This window comes from Neopelma chrysocephalum, unplaced genomic scaffold (genome assembly GCF_003984885.1).
Source record: "Neopelma chrysocephalum unplaced genomic scaffold, ASM398488v2 Primary Assembly neopelma1_119, whole genome shotgun sequence".
Classification (NCBI taxonomy): Eukaryota; Metazoa; Chordata; class Aves; order Passeriformes; family Pipridae; genus Neopelma; species Neopelma chrysocephalum.
Genome location: NW_020897781.1, coordinates 8,203,951 through 8,225,592, shown reverse-complemented (window position 1 = coordinate 8,225,592; position 21,642 = coordinate 8,203,951). Strand labels below are relative to the sequence as shown.

Genomic DNA, 21,642 nt, shown 5'->3' with positions numbered 1-21,642 from the left:
ATTTTTTTCCCATAGGAGACTGTTTACAAGTTTTCAATTCCTTACATTTTTTTTCTGACAAATTCACATTCTTACAAAATTTATTGTTTCATGGGAATACTGAAAGCTTTACAGACTGTAGGCAAGTAAGTATTTACCCCGAGCTAACACAACCAAGCAAAAGACACTTGCTGTACTTTGTTCTCTGTAAGTACATGAAGTAAAATTACATGAATGCCAGTGCTTGTTTTTGTTTATAAATTGCTTCTTCCTGACTCTATGTGCATTATTTCCACCGTCAGTACATTGAACAGGAAAAGCCACCCAGCCCTGTGTCAGCACCACCAACATGCCGTGTACAGACTGCAACGAAGAGCTGGAGACTGGAATTGTGCAGCCACTTCAGAACTCGTGTGCTTTTCATCACTAGAGCCAGAAAGAGTCTTCTTCATGGAACAGAGGGTGGAAGAGCAGGGAAAAATTGTTTTCTGGAATACATAGCATCCATCCATCCGCTCTTCTTCTCTCCAGTTCTCCTCTCTGCTTTTTCCTGTGCACCTCAGTGCTTTGTAAGATGGAGATCTTGTTTTTGGGGGGTAGGGATTTGCATCAGTTCAGCAGTGTGTCCCTGCTGGCTTTCAGCTGAACATGTGCTGAAGAGGTCTGGGGGATCAGGTCATTCCTAAGGGATTGTCTCTGTCAGGGTCCACTCCCTGTGCTGTGTGAGGAAAAGGAGCAAACATCACATAACATGATGCTGCATCTCCTGCTTCTTTGACATTCAGTGTTCCAAATGTATTTGAACAGAGATGTAATTTCTGGGTTTTATTGTCTGCACCTACAGTTTTGGTCAGATAGGAAATGTCTTTTTTTTTTTTAATGCTGGGGTACATAAGTAACCTAACGTGCATTTTGAGATGATGTGTGAATTCTCCACTAAATACTGAGTGACAGAGACCTGCATTTGATAAACTGAAGATCTTTACTAAGGATGGGCTGAACCAGTTGGGTGTCACAGTAGCACAAAATAGATAGCTTGGTCATAATACGTAATTTTGCCATTTACAGGCTCCCTGGGCATCTTGTTTTCAGAGTAAAACTCCATGGCTATTGTAATGCACATATTTTATATCCATAAGGCTGAATTCATGTAACTGGGAAACATTTAGTCCTGGATGTAGCTTAGACTATGGCTTTATGGTTGAACTTGACTCAATCAAAGTGTGAGCTGCCCTTTTTCTCCTTTCCACATTGCTGCATGTTTTCACCACTTCCTTGGTGACACTGTGGTGAACAGGATCAGGAACTGATCAGCTGATCCAGCTGAAAACGAACCAGAGGCCAACAAACAAAAGGTCCTTTTTCAGTCAGATTTGCTCCCTGACAGGCTCAGTGTGCAAACCCCAAGAGCTATTGCTGGCACGAGAGGAGGTGCCCAGTCTTGTGGCAATGGCAGGAGAAGGATGGGACTGTCTCCTTTGGCAGCAGCTCACCTGCAGATCAGTTTAAAGCCATTTGTGAGACTAGAGCCTTGTGAAACTAGAGCTGGGTGCAGCCCATGGAATTATAACCCCTCATGTAAGGCCAGTGCATGGGCTGTGAGCTCCCAGTACAGGGGCAGAAAGACATTCTGGGAAAACGGCACCAGCTCCAACAGAATACTGATTGACTACAGCAGTCCCACTGGAGAGGGGCAATCAGATGTTTTTTGCCCTATTGATATATTCAAAACTGGCTTTTCCCCCTTCCCTTTTTGATTTTGTGCAGAAACATTAAAAGTAGGTGCAGCAATAAAGATGCCATTAAACTGACAGTATCACTCGTGAAATCACAGAACACTTTCATTTGATTTACAGTATAAATGCTGTACAAGTCATAACAGGAAGCCATTGGTAACAGATTAGGGTTCGGAGGAGGCCCGTGTGCTTTGCCACAGAAGATGGAACTGGTCATAAACACTAATGGCCCAGAAAAACAGCAGTATAAGGTCTTAGACTGAAGATGGAAGGAAAAGGGGCAGATTTGTTTTTCTTGCAGCTTTTCTTAACAACCAAATTGCATTAACAGTAGCAAATATCAGTTATGGCCCCTTTGTTTTCAGAAGCTCAGTACTTTCAAGAAATCCTCATTTCAGCCAAAATTTTCTAGTCTAAGTCCAGAGGTAAAAAAAATTGAAGTTTTGTTCAGAAGGCTTTAGTGCAGTAAAAGTTAAAAAAATACTCTTTCCTTTTCAAAACTGAAGAAAAATATCACCATGTAGGCTCAATGCTGTGCTGGGATTGCTTTTCAGGAAAAAAAAAAAGATAATTTGAACAGAATGGAGATAACATGATAGAGAATGCTTTGTTTAAACAAAAACTTCTTACCAAAGTCACAAGTATTTGTCTCTGGCCTGCATGATGTTTGGCTTTTATAGCTCATAGAGGCACCCTAGTGTTAGGTGGCTATAAAGTGTGCAAGGCTAAGCAGAGTTTTCTTTCCCTGCCTCAGGATGCTGACCTGAAGTGGATTGTACAGCCAGTTTTACAGCTTTACATCCATTGCTGACCTCCACGATGTTGTATTATGTCAACAGTCCCAAGCCCTCAAATGGACCTCCACAATTCACTTTTCTGGAAGTCCTTGCAGACTTCAGAGAGCACCCTGAGCTCTGCCAGTCGCTGGAGAAGGCGGCAAAATGCCTTTGACATTTGCTTTCTGCTAAGCACAAGGAAGGAAGCAGCTCTTTAGAAATGTGCAGGCAAAGGCTTCTCTCAGAGCAGCTGATGCTCTGGGCATGGCTTGCACTACACATCCTCTGTTATTGCTCAAGCACGAAAATCCCCACAGAGTCCCATCTAGAGGGGCAGAAACCAGTGGGTTTGATGGGAAGTTTGGGCCTTGGCTGGATTTCTCTTTGGGAGGCCCCAGGGCCCAGCAGCCAAGCACGGCCTGCGAGTGCTCACAGAAATGGGCTGGCTGCAGTCACTGGCAATGCCCACGTGCTGAAGGGTGGAGGGGGTGGGTTCAGTAAATCCGAGTCTCCACATTTCATTTGGATGACCTCTGATATGGAAATTATTTTTCCACTCCACTGGCTGAGCAAATTACAGAATCATTTCAGTTTCAACTTGAGCATGCTGCCCAAGAACAGCAGACCAGGACAGTCAACAGCTTCTTTCTTCTAGGTTGGTGCAACATATTGCAGCTCAATTTTTGTACAGTAACTGTCCTTAAAGTGGTGGCTGGGACTCAAGTGCTGAGGTCCAGGTACAGGGGGAAACTAGAATGCTAAAATAATGGTTTTAAAAAGAAAGCCAAAAAACCCAATGTAATGATAAGACAGAGACATTCAAGAAGATTGTGGAAAAGCTTCCAGTGACAACAGCATAGAAAAATAATTTTGCACTTTATAAACCGAAGCAGTTTGGAGAGAGAGAGAAAGGATCAGTCCCGTAGCCCCAATTTCTAAACACACACACACAGACTTCAGTTTTGTCAATATGTTTCTTCTGTTCCAGTAACATTTAGTCTCATAAAGCATTTGGGAAATACTGCAAGGACAAAGAAAACGGAGGTTACATAAAATAAGGGTGACTGGACAGCTCACTGGACCTGTTGGGTTACACATGTTAATTCTGGCCCAGTAGGAAGAAGATACAAGAGACAAAACCAGAACAAAGCTCCTTTTGTCTCTATGAAGATTCCTCTGAAGAATACCTAACTGCAACCCGAGAATAAACGAGTTCAGTAATGAGCAGAGAGAGGAAGTCTTTCCTGCTGAGAGGAAAGGAAACAAGGCTCCTTAAAACTGAATGAAGGAGCCAAGGAACTGTCTTGAACTGGCTTTGTGGAAGACATGAAGAGTTCTGCACATGCATGAATAAGATCTGTACTGTATGGTAAAAGCCAGGGACATTTCTTGATGACACTCTGAGCTTCTTACAAGAAATGGTGAGACATAAAGATCAGATTAAAGGTCAGAAAGAAGGTCATTTATCAATTTAATTGCTGAAGCTACTCATAGTTCTCCTTGTGACTGAAGTCATCTTGCTAGGAAGGAAAATCAGGGCTGATGCACAGGCGTGTGTGTCAGAGGTGGAGAGCAATTGCTAAAACCCTGTAAATCTGCAAACATTGTTTAACTCCTTTCAGCTTAAGAAATTCTGACAGAATTTTGTTCCGTTGTAAGGCAGGATTTTTAGTAGCTTGGTATTCTGTTTCCTTTGTTTTTACTGAGTAAAAGGTTTCTGTTAACAAAATCTGCCTAATTACACTCTTACCTCTGTGAATAGCAGAGTGCTGTGCAGAGCAGGCTGTTCTGTGCACAGACACAATGTGGAACAGCCAGTCCTGTGGCATTCAGACACATGCAACTCTAACTACCATTTGCTTGTGTGGCAAGTAAGGTCTCATTATCACCTCTCAGACAGGAAAAATTGGAAGTGAGTAATTATTCAACCCTGAGTCTTCCACCTCTCTGGCACCTCAGGGTATGGGAGCTACTCAATTGCATTTGAGTCTTTCCACACAATTACACTTCTCACTCTGCAGGCAAAAGCAGGGGTTGTTAAAAATATTTTTCCCATCTGCTCCCTCACTCTGGCTGCTATCTTTTAAAAATAAATAGACTTTTTGTGTTGTTTTTAAGACATGTTGTTTCTAATGTTTCTCTATATTTAGGTAATTGCAGGCTTTTCTGGCCTAGATATGGTTCTAAAGACTATATTAGGAAAATAGTCTCAAATTTTCAAGCCTGAGTATGTTAAGCTTCTTAAAATGACTGGGTTTAAGGCTGCTCCCCACCAGGAGTGCATGCTGCTCTCAAGGGAGCAGTGGTTGTTCAGTAAAATAGACCATGAAGACAATCATGTTTGCATGTGAGAACACTTTGGTTTAGAGTCTGATCTTCAGATTCTATTGCATATCTGGTTGTCTGAGCACTGTTATGTTCCCAACAGATCCTCTCCCAGTTAGATATTATTTGTTATTGTAACAAGGAACAGAGGCTGCAGTTCAGCATGGAATGGTCTGTAACATGTGGTTTATAGCACTGTCATGTGAGTCTGGTACCAGGGCTGATCTCAGGAAGGGACAAGTGAATAAAAATATAAGAATTATTTGGTTTTGATTAAAACATGGGATTTTAACAAAATTATTCTGTGGGAGAAGTGTCTGATTTCTTTGGACAAGCTGCTGATCCTTTGCAATGTGAAAAATATGGAAACTGCAGATTTTGTGTATAGCCCGAGTATGTTTTTCAGATTTCATTATAAGAAAGTCCAAGTTCTCTTGTGAGAGACCAATCTGTCCTGTTGGCTTTATAAGGACAGAAGAATTTAATTTGTATTGACTTAGAATTGTATAACTCTCACATATTCCAAATACGGCTCTTATCCTTTGTGAATTACTCCAGGGTCAAACATCAGCTGCGAGTGAAGTGCCAGCCCTGTGCAGGGCCGGTGCAGCTGGTTCCGAGCCCGGCTGGGGGATGTCACCGCAGTGCCGCAGAGCTGCCCGAGGTGGCTCCTCTCGGCTGGGCACAGCGCGGGGCACACACGGCTCAACTGCCTCCCCTGCAGGGGAGTTTTCTTCTCAGATCACAGCAGTGCCCGGTGCTGTTTAGATATATTGACAATGTCCTTTCTCAGATTACAGAGCTTCCCTGGGTAGGAGTGCAAGTTCAGTGTGAGGCTGCTGGCAGGAAGCTGGTCAGAAGACACAAAAGATCTGAGATTGGGACTTGAAGAAAATAGTGGGAATGAGAGGGAGATAATTGGGTATAAGCATCATGATGAAATGTCTTGCTAATACCACTCAAATACTTGCATAAATACCCACTTAATAATTTGTTTCAGCAATCCCTCAGTTACCTCAATTATACTGTTAGCAACGGGAGAACTCTTTATCATCCGGATTTATTGATTTTAGGGCATGCAATGTTGAACTGGAAAAAATTAGAGAGCTGAGACAGTGAATCAAATTGGGAGCCCCTTGGGAAATCCACTAAGTACATTACTGGGCAGCAGAGAAAGCAGCTGGAAGCCAGGCAGAATAAATAGGATCAGTCCCTATGGAAATGATTAAAAACGGGCAGAAAAAGAGAAAAGAAGATCTAGAAGGAATTTCTGCTAATGCTGGACTGGGAACTAAGCTGCTATACAGACCAGTGCTGGTTTTCCAAGGATTTTCCTGTCCATTCTGCATCTTTTTTTAGAGTCAGGTCTTCCCAATGCCAAATATGTAGCAATAGGCAGTGGGGAAGTGCTGGGAGGTTAGTCCTGTCAGTCAGCACAGAGCTATGGTCCCTGGGCAGAAATCTAGGGAAGCTTCTTGCCAAGGAAGTAGCTTATACAAACTGTGAACTGTGTCCACCTGTTAGGCATTGTTTGCTCTTGATTTATGTCTCACACTACCCATGTATCTGCCACAACGAGCTACCAAGTGAGAGAAGAGATGGCCTCAGGGAACACCTCAGAATGATACCCAGTCTAACCTTTTCTGCATGTGAGTAATGAACAACAGGTCATAATCACTCACCAAGGCTGCATCCACCAGGTTGCACCTTGTTTTGAATTACAGATTTTTAAAAGAACTCTTCTCTGCCTCTTCCACTTTTTCTTTCTTGAGTCCTCAAGTAGTCTTTAATCTAGTGGGCTCATCAGTTTGGTAGAAATGATTCAAGTATCCTTGGCCTCCATATCCAATCACCCTTACCAAAGAATGTGCTTGTATTTTAAGAATACTTGTACTTCAGTGAAAGAGGAAAAGAGAGAAGAAGAAACCAAGAGGAAGAGGGCTCTGTTTCAGGAACACAGAAATGAGAGTGGTTCTGGTTTGTGGGAGGGAGCTGCTCAGACGCCTGTCACAAGTGTGCACAGTGGCAGACCTGGAACGGCCAAGACAAGGGAGAGACAGGTCAACAACAAAACAGGAAACCATGTCAATGGCAGACCTGCTATTCTTTGTCACCGGTGCCAACACAGGCAGCACATCATCATGGGAGCAGGTGCCTTGCTGTAGCATAAATACCAGTATTCCTGAGCTACTTTTTTCTCCAGCCTCAGCTGGAGAGCCTCCTGTCTCCCAGGGCTTATAAACACTGGTATTGCTGAAAGGGTTTTGTCTGCCTCTGGGTCCTGCTGCAGATCACACTTCACTTCCTTGCATTTCCTGTTTTATTGCATCTGTGAGAAGAAGCTGGAGATCCTTTCCAGGTGGGCTGTTGTGGTGAGTGGACAGCACAGGAATTTTGCTCAGGAACACAAAAGCAAACTGGTGAGCAAACAGTGCAGACCAAGGAGGTCAAGCAGAAGGAATAGGTCCCATAAACACACTGTATGCAACATACAGGATCCATTGTACTCTCCTGGGGCAAGGCCAAAGAATTTGCTAGGGACAAAAAGAACGTCTAGACATTTTTATGCCTGTTTCTAGAAACAAAATTTTCAAATTCACTTCAGATGCCTAAATCTTGTATATGGTGAGATTTCTAATACATGGCACCCTGTGAGGAGTGGCATATACTATATTGTCAGATTATCCTGTTTCTGCAAAACTGTTTCCTGCAAGATTAGCATTTGGCATGGATGACTATCTATCTCTTTTGGCTGAAAATAATGATGGTGTTGGTACCATCAATAATAGGAATTTCTAAAAGGATGTCAGTCACCAAGGCACTTATGTTCTGCTGAACCTGGAGCCCAACTCTAACCAAACTTCCCTCAGGAGAGCTCACCATCCACAAGCTCTGTGCTCATCTACCACTTACAGTCAGAGACCTCATTGGAACTGAAGCCAGGTATTGACTCTTGGCTCTTTGGAGTCCAAACCATAATCTCAGTGTAGCCCTACACCCAGGAATTCAGATACTACTCCAGGATTTGAGAGGCAGGTTTTTCGCTTGATAGACAAATTTTTAAAAATCTCCCTAAAGCTGTCTCTTCAATCCATTTTCTAAAAACTAGCCAGTATCCATTTTGCTTCTCCCATGAAAACTAACCCTGTCCCACAATAAAAATCCTAAAATCAGAACTGATAATTTGGCTGACAATACATGAAGAGCTCTGCTGCTTAATTAGTTCTGCAATGCTGCTGACAGTAATTACAGCCTTCTTTTGTGTCAATAACTAAGTCAGCAACCCTCAAAAAAAGATTCAGGGCCTTATTTGTCTTTTAGTTATGTCATTTCTGCATCACTGTAATTTCACTGATAACAGTAGAATTACCCTTGAAATACAGTGCTCTAAGTGAACAGAGAATCAGATGTACAGACATGTACTTTGGGGGGTTGGGTTTGCAGCCACATTTCTGATTGGGAGCATATTTGAAAAATATGCATCTAAAAATACAACAATGTGGAGGTGTAATGTATTTGTACAATAAAACAAACACTGGATCCCTGTATAGCATTAAACAGGATCCTGTACAAACTACACAGCTGGCTTCAGAACTTGCTGTTGTAATAGTAAAGAACTGAATTCCAGGGAAATACACTTGCTCTTTACTTCAGGTATTGGAGGCGAACAAACAAACAAATTTGTACAAGGGACCTTGAACTATATACGTTTATCTCAGTTAATAATCTGTCCAGGCTCTTTTACAATAAACTAAAGTAAAGTAAAGTAAATTAAAAATAAACTAAACTTCTGAGCTCTCAATGTCACTACTCAATTCTGTGACAGGTGAGCCTGTTCTCTCTTTTTTTTGTATACTGTTTCTTCACTTCTCATTTCTAATAGATGGGCATCGCTAGGGAGACACACTAAACCTTTTCTTACTTTGGATGTGCTAAATTAAACTAGTCAGAAGAAATTTTATATTGTTCCCTTCTGTCACTCTTTTGATGAGTAATGAGGCTCTTAAGGTTTATACTGAATTTCTTGCCCTTCAGAAGAGAGCAAATTAAATGAGATGTTGCCAGTCAGTGAGATACACTGTGGAGAGGATTTGGGAGCCTGTGGTAGAGCAGAGCAAATATATAAAATGGTTACACAGCTGATATTTTAAGATAGTAGCATACTGAATCCTGCCAGGAAAAGACCAGGAAAAATTACGGTCTACTTCAGCATTGTGAAATGACCTGCATTTTTCTAACTATTGATGGAGTTAGTTGCTATAAAGCATACGTTACATGGTTTCACTCTATTGTGCAGTGAAATTAATACACAAAATATCAGCACAAAGCCTGAGGATGAAATCTATTCAATGTAAAGCAATTATGTTACTGAGGCAACAAGGAGAGTGAAATCAGACATCTATATGTTAATGTATAGAAAAGCAGAAATTCAAACAAACTGCAGGAAGACTGTAAGACCTTTTCAGTAGAAAACAAAAACAAAACTATATTCATGATCTGGAAATGTCTTCATTAAACACACAAACAAATATTTACTTCTCTGATTTCAATATTATTTGTCCCTATTTTTCTGCTATTCCCATCACCATGATAATAGAGTCCTTCCATTGCTAATGGACAGCAGGTCAGGTCTGGACCAGAGATTAGGAAGAATTTCCTAATTGGATGGTGAATGAAACACTGGAGGCAAGTGAGTGCAAAGCTGTTGAATCTCCTCTCTCGGAGCTTTTCATGGAGAGGCCACATTGTGCTCCTGTGCTTGGAGATGGATTGAATGACCCATTGAAGCCCTTCCCAGCCTCGGGAGAGCGATTCCTTGGCGTGGACGTCACTCACTGACACAGAGGGAACACTGAGCCAGTTCCCTCGTGGGACCTTCAGCTGGCAAACCCTCAGAGGACTTTAACTTCCCAGCAGTGTCTCCCTGCACTGTGTGGCACATTCTCTGGTAGCAGCAGAGGAAGGATGTGCTGTTACTGCCAAGAGAACAGAGGTAACCAGCACATTTTTGAGACAGTTTCACCCTGTTAAATTTTGGTTTAACCAGGAGCCATGAAATCACACTCATATCACACCTACGCTTGGACTGCTGATTTCCAAGGGAAATCCAAGTCTTCAGGTACTAACAGATCTTCAAAATTGTTTCCAGATAGAGACCCTTCCCTGCTTCTTATCCAGCCCTGTCACAATTTCTGATTTCCCATCCTCAATCTCCTATTTTTCCAGGCAGTTGGAGTCCTCAGCTCTGTGTGAACAAGTTCACATAAATTTCTGGACAGCAGAGGTGATCACAAAGCACCTGCCAATTTTCCCTGAGAAATAATACTAAACTAATGCTTTGCACAAGTGTTTGGAGCATTTGTTAGTACTGGTTATGGAGCGTGGAGGGGTCAGGGGAGCAAATACAGATTATTGCCCCAGTCTGTACTTCAAACTCACTGTTTGTTTGGCTTTCAGTGTCCACACTTCTGGTGTAAGGGGTCCTACGACGTGGGCAAAGGGTAAAGGGAGAACATGCAATCAGGTACAAGATTATTAAAGGAGACTTAATTCCTGGAACTGAGAATTTAGTGTTCAGTGATTCCTCTTTAAGGTACGACTTTGGATGTTTCACCTGCATGCTCTCGCCATGCTCGGGACTGGCACGGGGGCCGGGGGGGACCTGAGGGGGACCGAGAGGACGTGAGGAGACCTGAGGGGGATTGGGGGGGACTTGGGGGACTGAGTGGGATCTGAGGGGACTGAGGGGGACTGAGGGGGCCTGAGAGGGACTGAGGAGACTGATGGGACCTGAGGTGGACTGAGGGAACTGAGGGGACCTGAGGGAGACTGAAGGTACCGAGGAGGGGGAACTGAGGGGACTGAGAGGGCCCGAAAGGACGCGACGGGAACTGAGGGGACCTGAGGGTGACCGAAGCCCCCGCCGGCCCGGCCCCGCCCCCGGCCCCGCCCCCGGCCCGAACCGCCCCGGCCCCGCGGCCCCGGCTGGGGCGTCCCGAGTCACGTGACGGTGCCAACATGGCGGCGCCGTGGCGGCGGCGCGGCCGCTGAGGGGGGCGCGTCTCTTCCGGGAGGTGCCGCGGGCCTTGAGCGCCGGCCCGGGCCTTATTCGCGGCCTCTGCCCCCGCTCCCGGCCCCGCCGGGACCGTCCCGCCCCGCCATGCAGCCCCCGGCCCGCGAGCAGGACGCCCGCACTAAGAGCATGTTCGTGTCGCGGGCCCTGGAGAAGATCCTGGCGGAGAAGGAGGCGAAGCGGCCGCCGCACGGGCAGCTGCGGAGAGCCTGCCAGGTGGCGCTGGGTGAGTCCGCCCGGCCCGGCCCGCGCAGGGACACGGGCACGGCCCCAGGCGGGGAACGGGCCCTGCCCGCCCGGGGCGGGTCCCGTCGGGACTTTGGAGCGAGGGGAGAGCTCTGTCTCCAAGAGAGGACTTGCGCAAATACAAGGGGAAAAAAACCCCAAGTACCCCTTTTGTGGAGTTCTGGTCTTGCCGTGAAGCAGGAGGGATTTGGGCTTGCCACTTCAGTTTTGAGAAAATTAATTTCAGACTGGGAAATAGAGTCTTTGAGGCCCTGGGCTTGCGGTGTCCCAGAGCTTCCAGGGATGGTAAATCTCCTGACTTCTGATCTCCGGCTCGAGGTCGGACCGGCTCAGGACTGTTAGCTGTGTGGCCACGTACATACAATGTCTGTGATGTTTGCCCAGCTGGAAACACTTTTTGTGAAGTTAGTGGACTGGTCCCGAAATCCTCTGCAAGTACGAGCTGATGTAAAGGTCTCTGTGTTAGCAGCTCTGAAAACACGGTGTGTCAGGGAGAGAAGATGAGCTGGGCAGAGTAGTAGAGCTCTGCAGCTGGAGTTCTCTGTGGCCTTTCGTAATTGGCAAAGGTGACATCTCTCTTACAGTTTTGGTTGCTTTCTGTCAATATTTTCCTTTAAACTGGGAACATTTAGTGTAGCCAGGACAGAAGAAAAGGCAGGTTGGGTGTGTAAGGAGGCTGGGCAGATGCAAGTTCTGTCCCAGGCACTGTGAGAGTGAGCTCAAAGAAACTGTCATTTTTATCTCCTTCCCTGGAATCCTTCCTGACAGGAGATCTGTAGGAGCTGTAGTGACAGTATATCCAGAGAAAAGTAACCAGGGAGAGTCTTTTATTGTTATTTAGAGTTGACTTTGTGAGCAAGAGAATAGCTCGTGTGCCCCGGAGGTTAGAGGCTCCTTTTCCTAATGAATTCCTTTTCCAACTCCCCTTAAATGCATTGAACCCATTTACGGGATCGAGAACCTGTTTTGCTGCTGTGTAAATGTATTTATAGGTTCAGAAAGGGAACTTCCTTGTAAGATGCCCAGTGAAGGTCCATGTTTGCTAACACATCGCAGAGGATGGTTTGGGAGGAGCGTTGTGCAATAGCTGCTTGTTGGATTATGACCAGTCCATGCCTTCATGTTTTAAGGTACAGCCTGTTTGAGGGGAATTAATGCTGGTGCTGATGGACTTTTTTTTGCTAATCTTCTTTGAAAAAAAAGCCCACATGCTTTCCTGGGCTAAAGCAGAGGTCAGTGTGAAGAGATAACCTTGTGTTGACCAACTGTCCTGCCCTAGCAGGGCCTCAATTACTGTACAGAAGGACCTCTGTTATATTTGGTGAATATTTATTTAATCATTTTAGGTTGCCAACAGGAATGTGGTTTCTTTTGTTTACATGTGCTTTTTTGCCAAACATAATTCTATTTAGGTTAAGCCTTTTTTATTTTTTGAATTCAAGTGAAAAATCAGTTTTATTCCATATACTTAATTTTAATTAAGCTTATGCTTGATATTACCTAAGACTGTGACTTCAGTTTCAAAAGCATCAACTTAATTATCAAGCCCTGTGCAATAGTAAATATGTGAGGAGATGCAGGAAGAACATTACTTGCAGTCTGAAGAATTCAGGCCAAACTTTGTAACCTACACAAACTGTTATGGATGAAAAGGTTCAGTGTTGTGAATAATAGTAAAAAGTGCAGTTAATGCTGAGGAAAAACAATTCAGTTTGAGAGAAATGTGAAGTTACTTTATGAAAGTGGTCACTGTGTCAGCTGCTGTCTGCTGCACTTTACTCCAAGTCATGCTTTGAATAATCCATTTCTGCCTCTTACTAAGTTCCATTTGCTGTGCAGTCTTATTTATGCAATATTGGTTTTGTTGGAGCCCTGGGGCATTGTACCAGTTATAAACCAGGCAGCACAGGCACGGGGCACGTGCTGATGGTATCTGCTCCTGGTCCTGGGGAAGTCTAGGATGAATTCCTTTTTTCCAAACAGAGAGAAACGAGTGTATTGTACAGCTGCATAATAGAAATTAACCTGCATACACTTCTAGAGTTTCTGCTGTGGTGTTACTGCAGGAATGTTTCTGTTGCTTACCTGTGCTTTAAATTTGTTGTCTGCTAAGAGAGGAATAGATTTCTAACTGTGGGAATGATGTTCTTGTTTTCTTACATGAGTTCTCTATTGGTTTGAATGTGTTCAACTCCTGAGAACTTAAGCAAATCACTCCTGAATGTTGATGTCTTTCTTATGTTGGAAATATAGGTGTTCTTTCATTCTAATTTTCATCTGTTTTAATAGTTCTAAATTTAAACTGTTCTTAACCTTTTTTTCCCAGTTATTCAACCCTTTCTCTGGACTAATACTGTGCAGTTTTGGACTGCAAAATAACCTCATGACCTTGTAGAAATCAGAAGTAAGGTGGGCTCAAGTAGGACATAAACACAAGAAGCGTGAAAGAAAAGGAATAAAACCAGTTCCCAGTGGTAGTTTTTTGAAGGTTTTTTTTTTCCTCTCTTTCCACCCCCTCCTTTGAAATACACAGTGTTAATGTTGAGTAAGCAGAGTTTGAATAGATTCCTTCATTCAGTCTCTTGCTTCATCAGTAGGTGTAACGGTTCTCTCCTGTTCTAGTAGTGCCTGTAAGTCTCAGGAGAGACTGGGAAAAACGGAGGATTATAAACAGAGAAGCTGTTCTGCTTTGCTTTAGAAAACTGTGTTTTAAGAGAACTTGTTTTCAACAGACAGCCATTGTATTGTATAAAAATAGTTGTTTAATAAGCATTTACATAGAGCTCTTGGTGCCCATGATTCTTAGTAAACCTACTGAAACTATCCTGAAAAATGTGCAGTGGGACACAGTCTGTGTCACAGCAGTTCTCTTTGGGCTAATGCTAATTGTGCACCTGGGTCTCTCATGTAAACTATTACTCTTGACCTACTAAAGCTGTTTTTAATGACACACTGTGCAGCCAGCCTGGTTCTGTGGCCTTCTTTGATTGCCTGGGCAGCTCCACATACATATCTTGGAGCTTTGTAAACAACAGAATTTGTTTAGTTAGCTTGTTAATGAGATTTGAAAAAAATCATCTTTTCAACCATGCCTTCACTTGGGAATCAGGTTGTGTGTTTAAGAAGTCTCTGGGTATAATGACAGATGGCCAAAGTAAGTTGTATTTCCTAGTTTAGCCTCTTGGCCAGTGTGTTTGGAGAATGCTGGGGCTCAGAGGAGGATTTGGGTTCCTCGTGGCAGCCTTTTCTGCAGGGCTCTCTGTGGGTGGATGTGATCAGTGGCTGCGGGGTTGGGATCTGGGCTGAAGGCAGGCTGGAGTTGGGCAATGCAGTCGGCTCTGCTGGGCTGGGGGAGGGAAGCTTTGGCTGCTGCTCCGTGTGTTTGTGTTGGCACTGCTGCTGGCCAGGCTGTGGAAGGACATGGCTTGTGTCCTTGTGCCAGCACAAGCCATGCTCTGCACAGGGGCTGGCTGTGCCTTCACACAGGAGGTGCCTCCTGTGCTTCAATGGGGGTTTTCAGTACAGGCAAACTGAACCCTCCATCTGCTGTAGGAAGGCAGCTACTCAGTGTGAGCTTCCTCCTGCTTTTATGGCCAGAAGCTCTGGAAGAAATTGCTGCAAGGCCATTCTTGCCATACCGGTTCTGTTCCTGGAAGGAGTGCTGCAGGACTGGCATTGGGTGGGCAGCACATGGGCTGAAGATGTTTGTGACCGGAGGAGATGCCGTGAGAATCACAGGGAGCTCCAAAACCCAGAGCACCGAGTGAGGGGTCAGTGTTGTGCTGGGGTGACCAGATGTTCCCCAAAATTCAGGCTGTGGTCTGTAGATGTGGAAGGCAGTTGAGCTGTGCCCTTTACTCCTGTGACTGAAGGAGGAGGGTGCTGCTGGCCTTTGGTTTCTGCTGGGGCCTGGTCAGGGCTTGGCAAGCTGTTCATGGCAGCAGACTTCAATTAGGCAACCATCTCTGTTTCACTCAGTTGTGGTGGTTAGCCCACCAAACGAGCACTTCAAATGTGGAGGTTCTCAAACTATTTTGATGCAACCAGTAGCAGAGGCATGGCTGTAGCTTTCTCCTGTCCTTTCATTTACTCTTTTCTGCCAACATTATCAATTAAAATACTCTTGTGGTGCAGATGTTTTTGTATGGCTTTAGAAAAGGCTTTATTATAATAAAATTGTGGGCAACTTGGTCATGCTTTGGTTAGATTTTTTTTTCTTTAATGGGATATTTCTGGAAGTGAAACTGTTGCTGCTCTAATATGGGATGTTATTCTTGCCTATTTTTCCAATGCAGGATCTAGGACGAGTACCAGTAAAGATGGGCATGATCGTGTCTCCTTAAGACTAAAATTTGTGTGAAGTTTCAAGACCTTTTTTACTCTGCTAGTAAACAGTATGTGGGGAAAGTGATGTCTTTGAAAGAAAGAGAAATGCATTTGAGTTTTTGCAATCATTCAAAAAGCTCTGTACACCCTAGTTCTACAGTGCGTCTGAAATACAGCATTAATTGTGCTATAGCTGCTCCCAGCATCCTGCTGTACTTGGGATTCTGGCTATAGCTAAAATATGCCTTTCTCTGCCAAGACCTGGAGGCAGGACTGAGTGTTCTGAATTTGTAAAGTTACCCAGAAAATTCAGTGTTTTAAGGAGCTGGTTCCTGCATGGTATGGGAATATGCTGCACTAAGAATAAGACAGATCAAAATAAGGACACAATAAATTGGTGGGTCCTTCAGCATATGCTTCTCTCAGTAGCTCTTTGGATCATAGTGTGGTGTTAAAGATGGGGAAGTTAATAAAATCAAGAGGCCTGAATTCAAATTATGCTGAACTGAACTTCTGACTAGTCCCCTTGTTGTAAGGGCAGCTGGGCCCTGGAATGAAGAACGCAGTGGTCCCAAAGTGGTGCTGTGTAAGATTGATGTTGTTTGGTGCAGAAAACCTTGATTATTTCTTCCCAACAGCCTCCCTTCTGTTGGTGAAGCCTGTAGTATCAGGGGATGGTGGTGCTGGCTTTGTACAAAGTCACTGCTGATCCTGCAGCCCCAGGCCCTGGGGCTGAGCACTGGGCTGGGCTCTGTCCCCTAAAGTGTCTGTCCCCTAAAGCTGCTGGACAGGGTTGTTTGCTGAGGGGCTCGAGGAGAGCTGAGAACGCTGTGCCCCTGTGGCTCTTCCACTTCCCTTTGTGTCTTGTGCTGACTGGATAACGTTACCTTGGTTGGTGTAACAGCACTGCACGCCTCAAGAACTGGGGGATGTCTGACTCTCTAATGAGCGGATCTGGAGAGGGAATAGTTCTGGATGCAGGTTACCACTCACATCTCATAGTTACACAGGTTTTCTCTGTGTTTTGCTTCAGTTTCCTCTATCCAATGGGGGTAGTAATGTTACAAAATCAGCACATGCTGTGAGGATTAATTCCTGGGCCATTCATTGAGCACTAGGCCTGTGCAAAAAGCCATGATCTGTGTTTGCTGCAGTCCTTGTTCCTTAGTGTCGTTTGTGTATTGGTGCTGCTGAGACAGAAGAAATTACTGAGGTTCACAGACTGCACTTCAATAATCTCAGCTGTGAACATCCCAAAACAATGGTACCTCTGCAGAGTTGTGGAGAACAAGTATTGAGTGAATGATTGGTTTCTAATACCTGCAGTTGAAACAAGATTTGTAGGCCTGGTAATTCCCAGTTGGGAAGGTTTGCAGCACGTGCTGCAGGGTGGGATGGACAGGGTCCCGCTGTGCAGCCTTGCTGTGGGTGCTGCTTGGGGGATTGGTTTGTCACTGCTCACAGAGGGTGCAGGTCTGCTCTGTGTTATGCATCGTGGTGATACCTTAGAAATCCTCAAAAAGCCATGCTACGATCTTTGGGATTTGCTGCTGTGTACAAGAGAAATGAGGAAGGAACTTTCTTTTCCCCTGTATTTAATTTTATGAAGAGCTCTCTGAAAGTGTAATTTATAAACCAAAAATCTCTGCTGGCAAAAGGACAGAGAGCATTTAGGATTTGTTATCTCTTGGGAGCTAGTTCAACTGATTGATGTTGTGGGGCTCAGGACAAGCAGGTTGGCACTGCAGGGAACTGGGATGTCGATCATTGAACTCATGTTTTATGCAATGGCTCAAAGGCTTCTGCAGACCCGAGCTCTCTGTGATGTGGACTTGCACTTTAATAAAAGTTGCATACTATACCTGAGTGTTCTAAAAATACCCTTTGTTGAGAATGTATGGAAAAATTAGCTTCTTTAATGTAAAAACTGGGAGATACACCTTCCAATAACAGGTGTAATTTTCATCTCTGAAGCTGAGGTGTTACAGGAAAGGGATGGGAAAAACTGAAGTGCAAGACTGCTGGTCTGAAACAGCTTTGCTTTATTACTGTGTTAGTGATAATGATAACTGAGGTTTGATTTTTTCTTTTTCTTCCTTCCAGATGAAATAAAGAGTGAACTGGAAAAGCAAAGGTAAATTATTAATTGCTGCAAACTGTGTGTGGAAAGAGCAAGTGAAATAGTTGGATAGTTGAAATGTAAGAGTGTACATATGTTACAGCAGTGAGTTTGTGAATACCCAGTTACACACCTTTCTGCCAAGAACATATGGCCCATGTGTTCCACTTACACAATGTTTGTGGCTGTGGGGACTCAAGCCATAACTGCCTCTGAATTTCACAGTGAAAAAATTGCAAAACTTCTAAAAGGTGCCAGTTTTTCACTTCCTTTTACTGGGCTCAATATAGTGTGATAGGAAATCAGAAGGAGCAGGAGGTCCCCTCTGTTTGATAGCATGTGCTCTTTATTACCTAGATCAAGAACACTGATTTAAATATGACTTAAATACAAATTTTAAAACAGTTTTCCAGCACTGTGCTATGATTAAAAATGAGCAAATGGGTGCCCAAATGTGTTTCTATTTGCACAGTATTCCTGTTATGGGCCCTGTTTAATTCTTTCTGAATAACGTGGATGGATTTATCAGTTGTGTAGGAGTTCCCTGGTATTGCAGATAATGGGACAGTGTTGGAAAATAGTGAGGGGAGAGTTAAGTTGAAGAAGATATGAAAAAGATCAAATAGAATATAAATAAAAGTAAAGTGGGGTTTGTATGATTTTAAAAGAAAATTGAACTTCCTTTAAGAAAGCACATGCAGGAAAGTTGCAATACATTTGTATGCTGCTGTGTATTTTTCAGCTTTAAATTTAGAAAAGGAGAAAGTGTAGTTTGCTGTGACATACGTGTTTAGAAAGATGAATAACTCTTCTTATCTGACCTAGAGAAGGCACTGCTGCTCCACCGAAAGCCAATTTCATCGAAGCAGATAAATACTTCCTTCCGTTTGAGCTGGCCTGCCAGTCCAAGTCTCCACGCATTGTCAGCACTTCCCTGGATTGCTTACAGGTGAGTGTCTGCTTCAGCCTGGCCAGAGGGAGCTGCAGGAACATGCTGTTGGTATTCCTGCCATGAGCAATGACCTGCACAGGGCAAGGCTTTGCTGGGGCTCAGGGGTCCTCACTCTGTCCAGGAAAGATGCTTCATCTGTGGTGCTCTGAAAGGAGTATCACTGGGGTGTTTCTTGTGGTGTTGATGTGATGGGAGGTCAGACTCTGCAATCTGCCTTCCTTGTTCCTCTTTAGATTCTTACACATCTTGGGCAGAATCCTTCAGTTGGGAATAGGAACAAAGACTGATGTTAAAAAAATCTTTGTCTAGTTATAGTATGAAGAAATGGTCTGGGTGGAAAAAGCTTATGTGTCACTTACTAAAGTCTGTTTTGTCCAGATGTGTGAACAGTCCAAGTTTTTGGTGGCCAGACTATAAATGGTGTTAAGTTTTTGTGTTCAAACTGGTTAAGTGAGGTATGCTACCTAAAAACTCTTTTTTATGCTGTGCTAAACTGCATTTTTCTTAGCAGTATATGGTCATCTAAACTGCATTCCTTGTACCTAGAAACTCATTGCATATGGACATATCACTGGCAACGCTCCAGACAGTGGAGCTCCCGGGAAACGGCTGATTGACCGGATAGTGGAAACCATTTGCAACTGCTTCCAGGGTCCTCAAACAGATGAAGGAGTACAGCTGCAGATAATTAAGGTATTTTATTTGATTCATTCTCTGTTCTTACACTGTCCCGTGTGCTGCTACATTCAAGGAGGCTGTCACAGGGTAGGGTTGATATGGGAAATGGATTTTCTGTTGGAGAGGCAGAACACAGGGAATGTTTTATAAATGTTTGTCCTTCTTTCTGAGCTGAGCCATCTTGCAGACAGCTTGGTGCTCGTCTTACAGGCTCTCAGTGCCCACCTCCCCCAGGCCAGGGAATTGCTGTCAGCCCCAGCAGGCCCTGGAGCTGGGAGGCAGTGCCATGGAATGCTGCTCTAGCCTGTCTGCTCCCAGAGCCATCTGTCCAGACAGTGCAGTGTATGTTCCCTACAAGGCACAGTGGTGCCAGTGGTGTGTGTTCAGCTTCTGAAATCTACTTGGGCTCCTGTAGCTGAGGTTGGAAGTTGGTGAAACTTCTAGTAATCTAATGTGATGTTAGTGTAGGCCAATTGGTCCTTGCACGGAAATGAAGCTGTGGAATGTAGTAGCTTTCATTTGGAGGTGGAATATCTCCCTTAGGAGAAAATCAGTTGTGATAAAACCCTTTAACAACAGCTCAGGAGAGACCAGAGATATATGGAAGTTCTGTTAAACTTTCTGTGATTTGCAATGCCATTGCAGAGAGCTAGAAGTTCCTTATAAAGTTTTAAAAAAAAGATACCTGTGTTTTGTAACAAACCCACTGATTATTCTGAAGACTTGCATGAAGAGCATTGCTGCCTACTTGCTTAGATTTCATTTTTACTGTCTTATGGACTTCCCCAGGCTCTCCTCACTGCAGTAACATCTCCGTATATAGAAATTCATGAAGGAACAATTCTCCAGACTGTTAGAACCTGCTACAACATCTATCTGGCCAGTAAAAATCTTATTAACCAGACAACTGCCAAAGCTACCCTGACACAGATGTTAAATGTCATTTTTACACGGATGGAAAACCAAGCTGTAAGTAACTGTTAACTTTTGCTCATCTCAAATGTTTACACTTGACAAATGACAGAAAGCTTTTTTATTATTTTTAATAGGTCTGTCACTGTAGTTGGATATCTGTTGCTTTGTAATGTTAAAAAAGCTGTCAAATCCTGCAGTGAAGCACACTGACTGTTGGAAAATAAAAGGTGACTCTCACTGCTGATGACAAGGTTTCAAGGTTTTGCTGATGACCGTGCTTTCTGTGAAATGGCATTGGATAATCAAAATAAACTTGAAGTACATCTTTTTAATCCGATAGATTTATATAATCACTGCCCAAGTGATTATAGTTCCACTGTTTCTTGCTGCCATGTGAATTCACCAAGGAACATCAGTCGTCGTAGACGCGTTTTCCCTCAGCTGAACCTTGTCCTGTTGGTTTTTCCAGGTGCAGGAGTCCAGGGAAGCAGAGAGGGCGGCTCAGCAGAAGGCGCAGTCCCCGGCGGTGCCGGCAGGGTCCCGCTCCCCAGGGCAGGGGCAGCTCAGCTCCCGGGGGGGCAGAGCCACGGGAATGGCCAACGGGGAGCCCGAGGGGCCGCTGGACCAGGACCGCGCCCCCGCAGCACCAGGTGAACACCAACAGCTCCTGTCGCTTCCAGTTACCGAGTTTGTGTTGGAAGATGCTCTTTAGGCTGCTCTGGGAAGAAGTGGCTGGCCAGGGTCACCGGCTCAGACCATGCTTGGCTCTTCTCAGGAGTCATTCAGAGTGTGTTGCCATCCTTGGCTCGTGTCTACCCTGTAAACACTGAAGAAAGGCTCCTGTTTTCCCTAGAATTCCAGTAAAACTATATTGCTTTATCTATATAGAATTTTAATGGAATTTGACTTGCTTAGGTTGCTAAAGGGAAGGAAAGGAAGAGAATGGTATCATAGAATCAACCGAGTTGGAAAAGACCTCCAAGAGATCAAGTCCAACCCTTGATCCAACCTCATCATGGTTCCCAGAGCATGGCACTGATGCCACATCCAGTCTCATCTTAAAAACCTCCAGCGATGGTGAATCCACCACCTCCCTGGGCAGCCCATTCCAATGTCTGATTACTCTCTCTGTAAAAAATTTCTTCTTAATATCCAACCTAAACCTCCCCTGGCAGAGCTTAAGACTGTATAGTCATGGTATGTGGGAAGTGGCAGAATCACTCTGAGGTAACTGAAGTCCTGGAGTAAAAATTATACATATTATGAAGACCATATCATGAGCATCTACTGCATCCAAATTAGGAATGTGGGATATTCCAAAACTAAAAGTTTGTAACATACAAATGACAAAATCACTGCATTAAAAATATCAGTGCTTTGATTTAAACAACATAAGTAACATCAATGAGCATTTTTGTGTGACTGAGAACTACTGAAGAAAATAATTGTTAACGCTTCTGCCTCTGTCATGTTTTTCCTTTTAATCCTCTTCCTAAAGAAAAGTACTAAATTCAAAA

At 44.0% G+C, this 21,642-nt stretch overlaps 1 protein-coding gene across 1 annotated transcript in view; it reads left to right on the top strand.

Moving 5' to 3' along the window:
• The first annotated feature begins 10,928 nt into the window (after positions 1 to 10,928).
• Positions 10,929 to 21,642, top strand: part of ARFGEF2 (ADP ribosylation factor guanine nucleotide exchange factor 2) — a 34,167-nt gene continuing 23,453 nt past the window's right edge. Inside the window, exons 1-6 of the mRNA XM_027697295.1 lie at positions 10,929 to 11,115; positions 17,565 to 17,595; positions 18,406 to 18,529; positions 19,079 to 19,225; positions 20,000 to 20,179; positions 20,595 to 20,775. Coding sequence (XP_027553096.1) covers positions 10,977 to 11,115; positions 17,565 to 17,595; positions 18,406 to 18,529; positions 19,079 to 19,225; positions 20,000 to 20,179; positions 20,595 to 20,775 — 802 coding nt within the window. The 5' untranslated portion in view covers positions 10,929 to 10,976. The remainder of the gene's footprint in view (positions 11,116 to 17,564; positions 17,596 to 18,405; positions 18,530 to 19,078; positions 19,226 to 19,999; positions 20,180 to 20,594; positions 20,776 to 21,642) is intronic.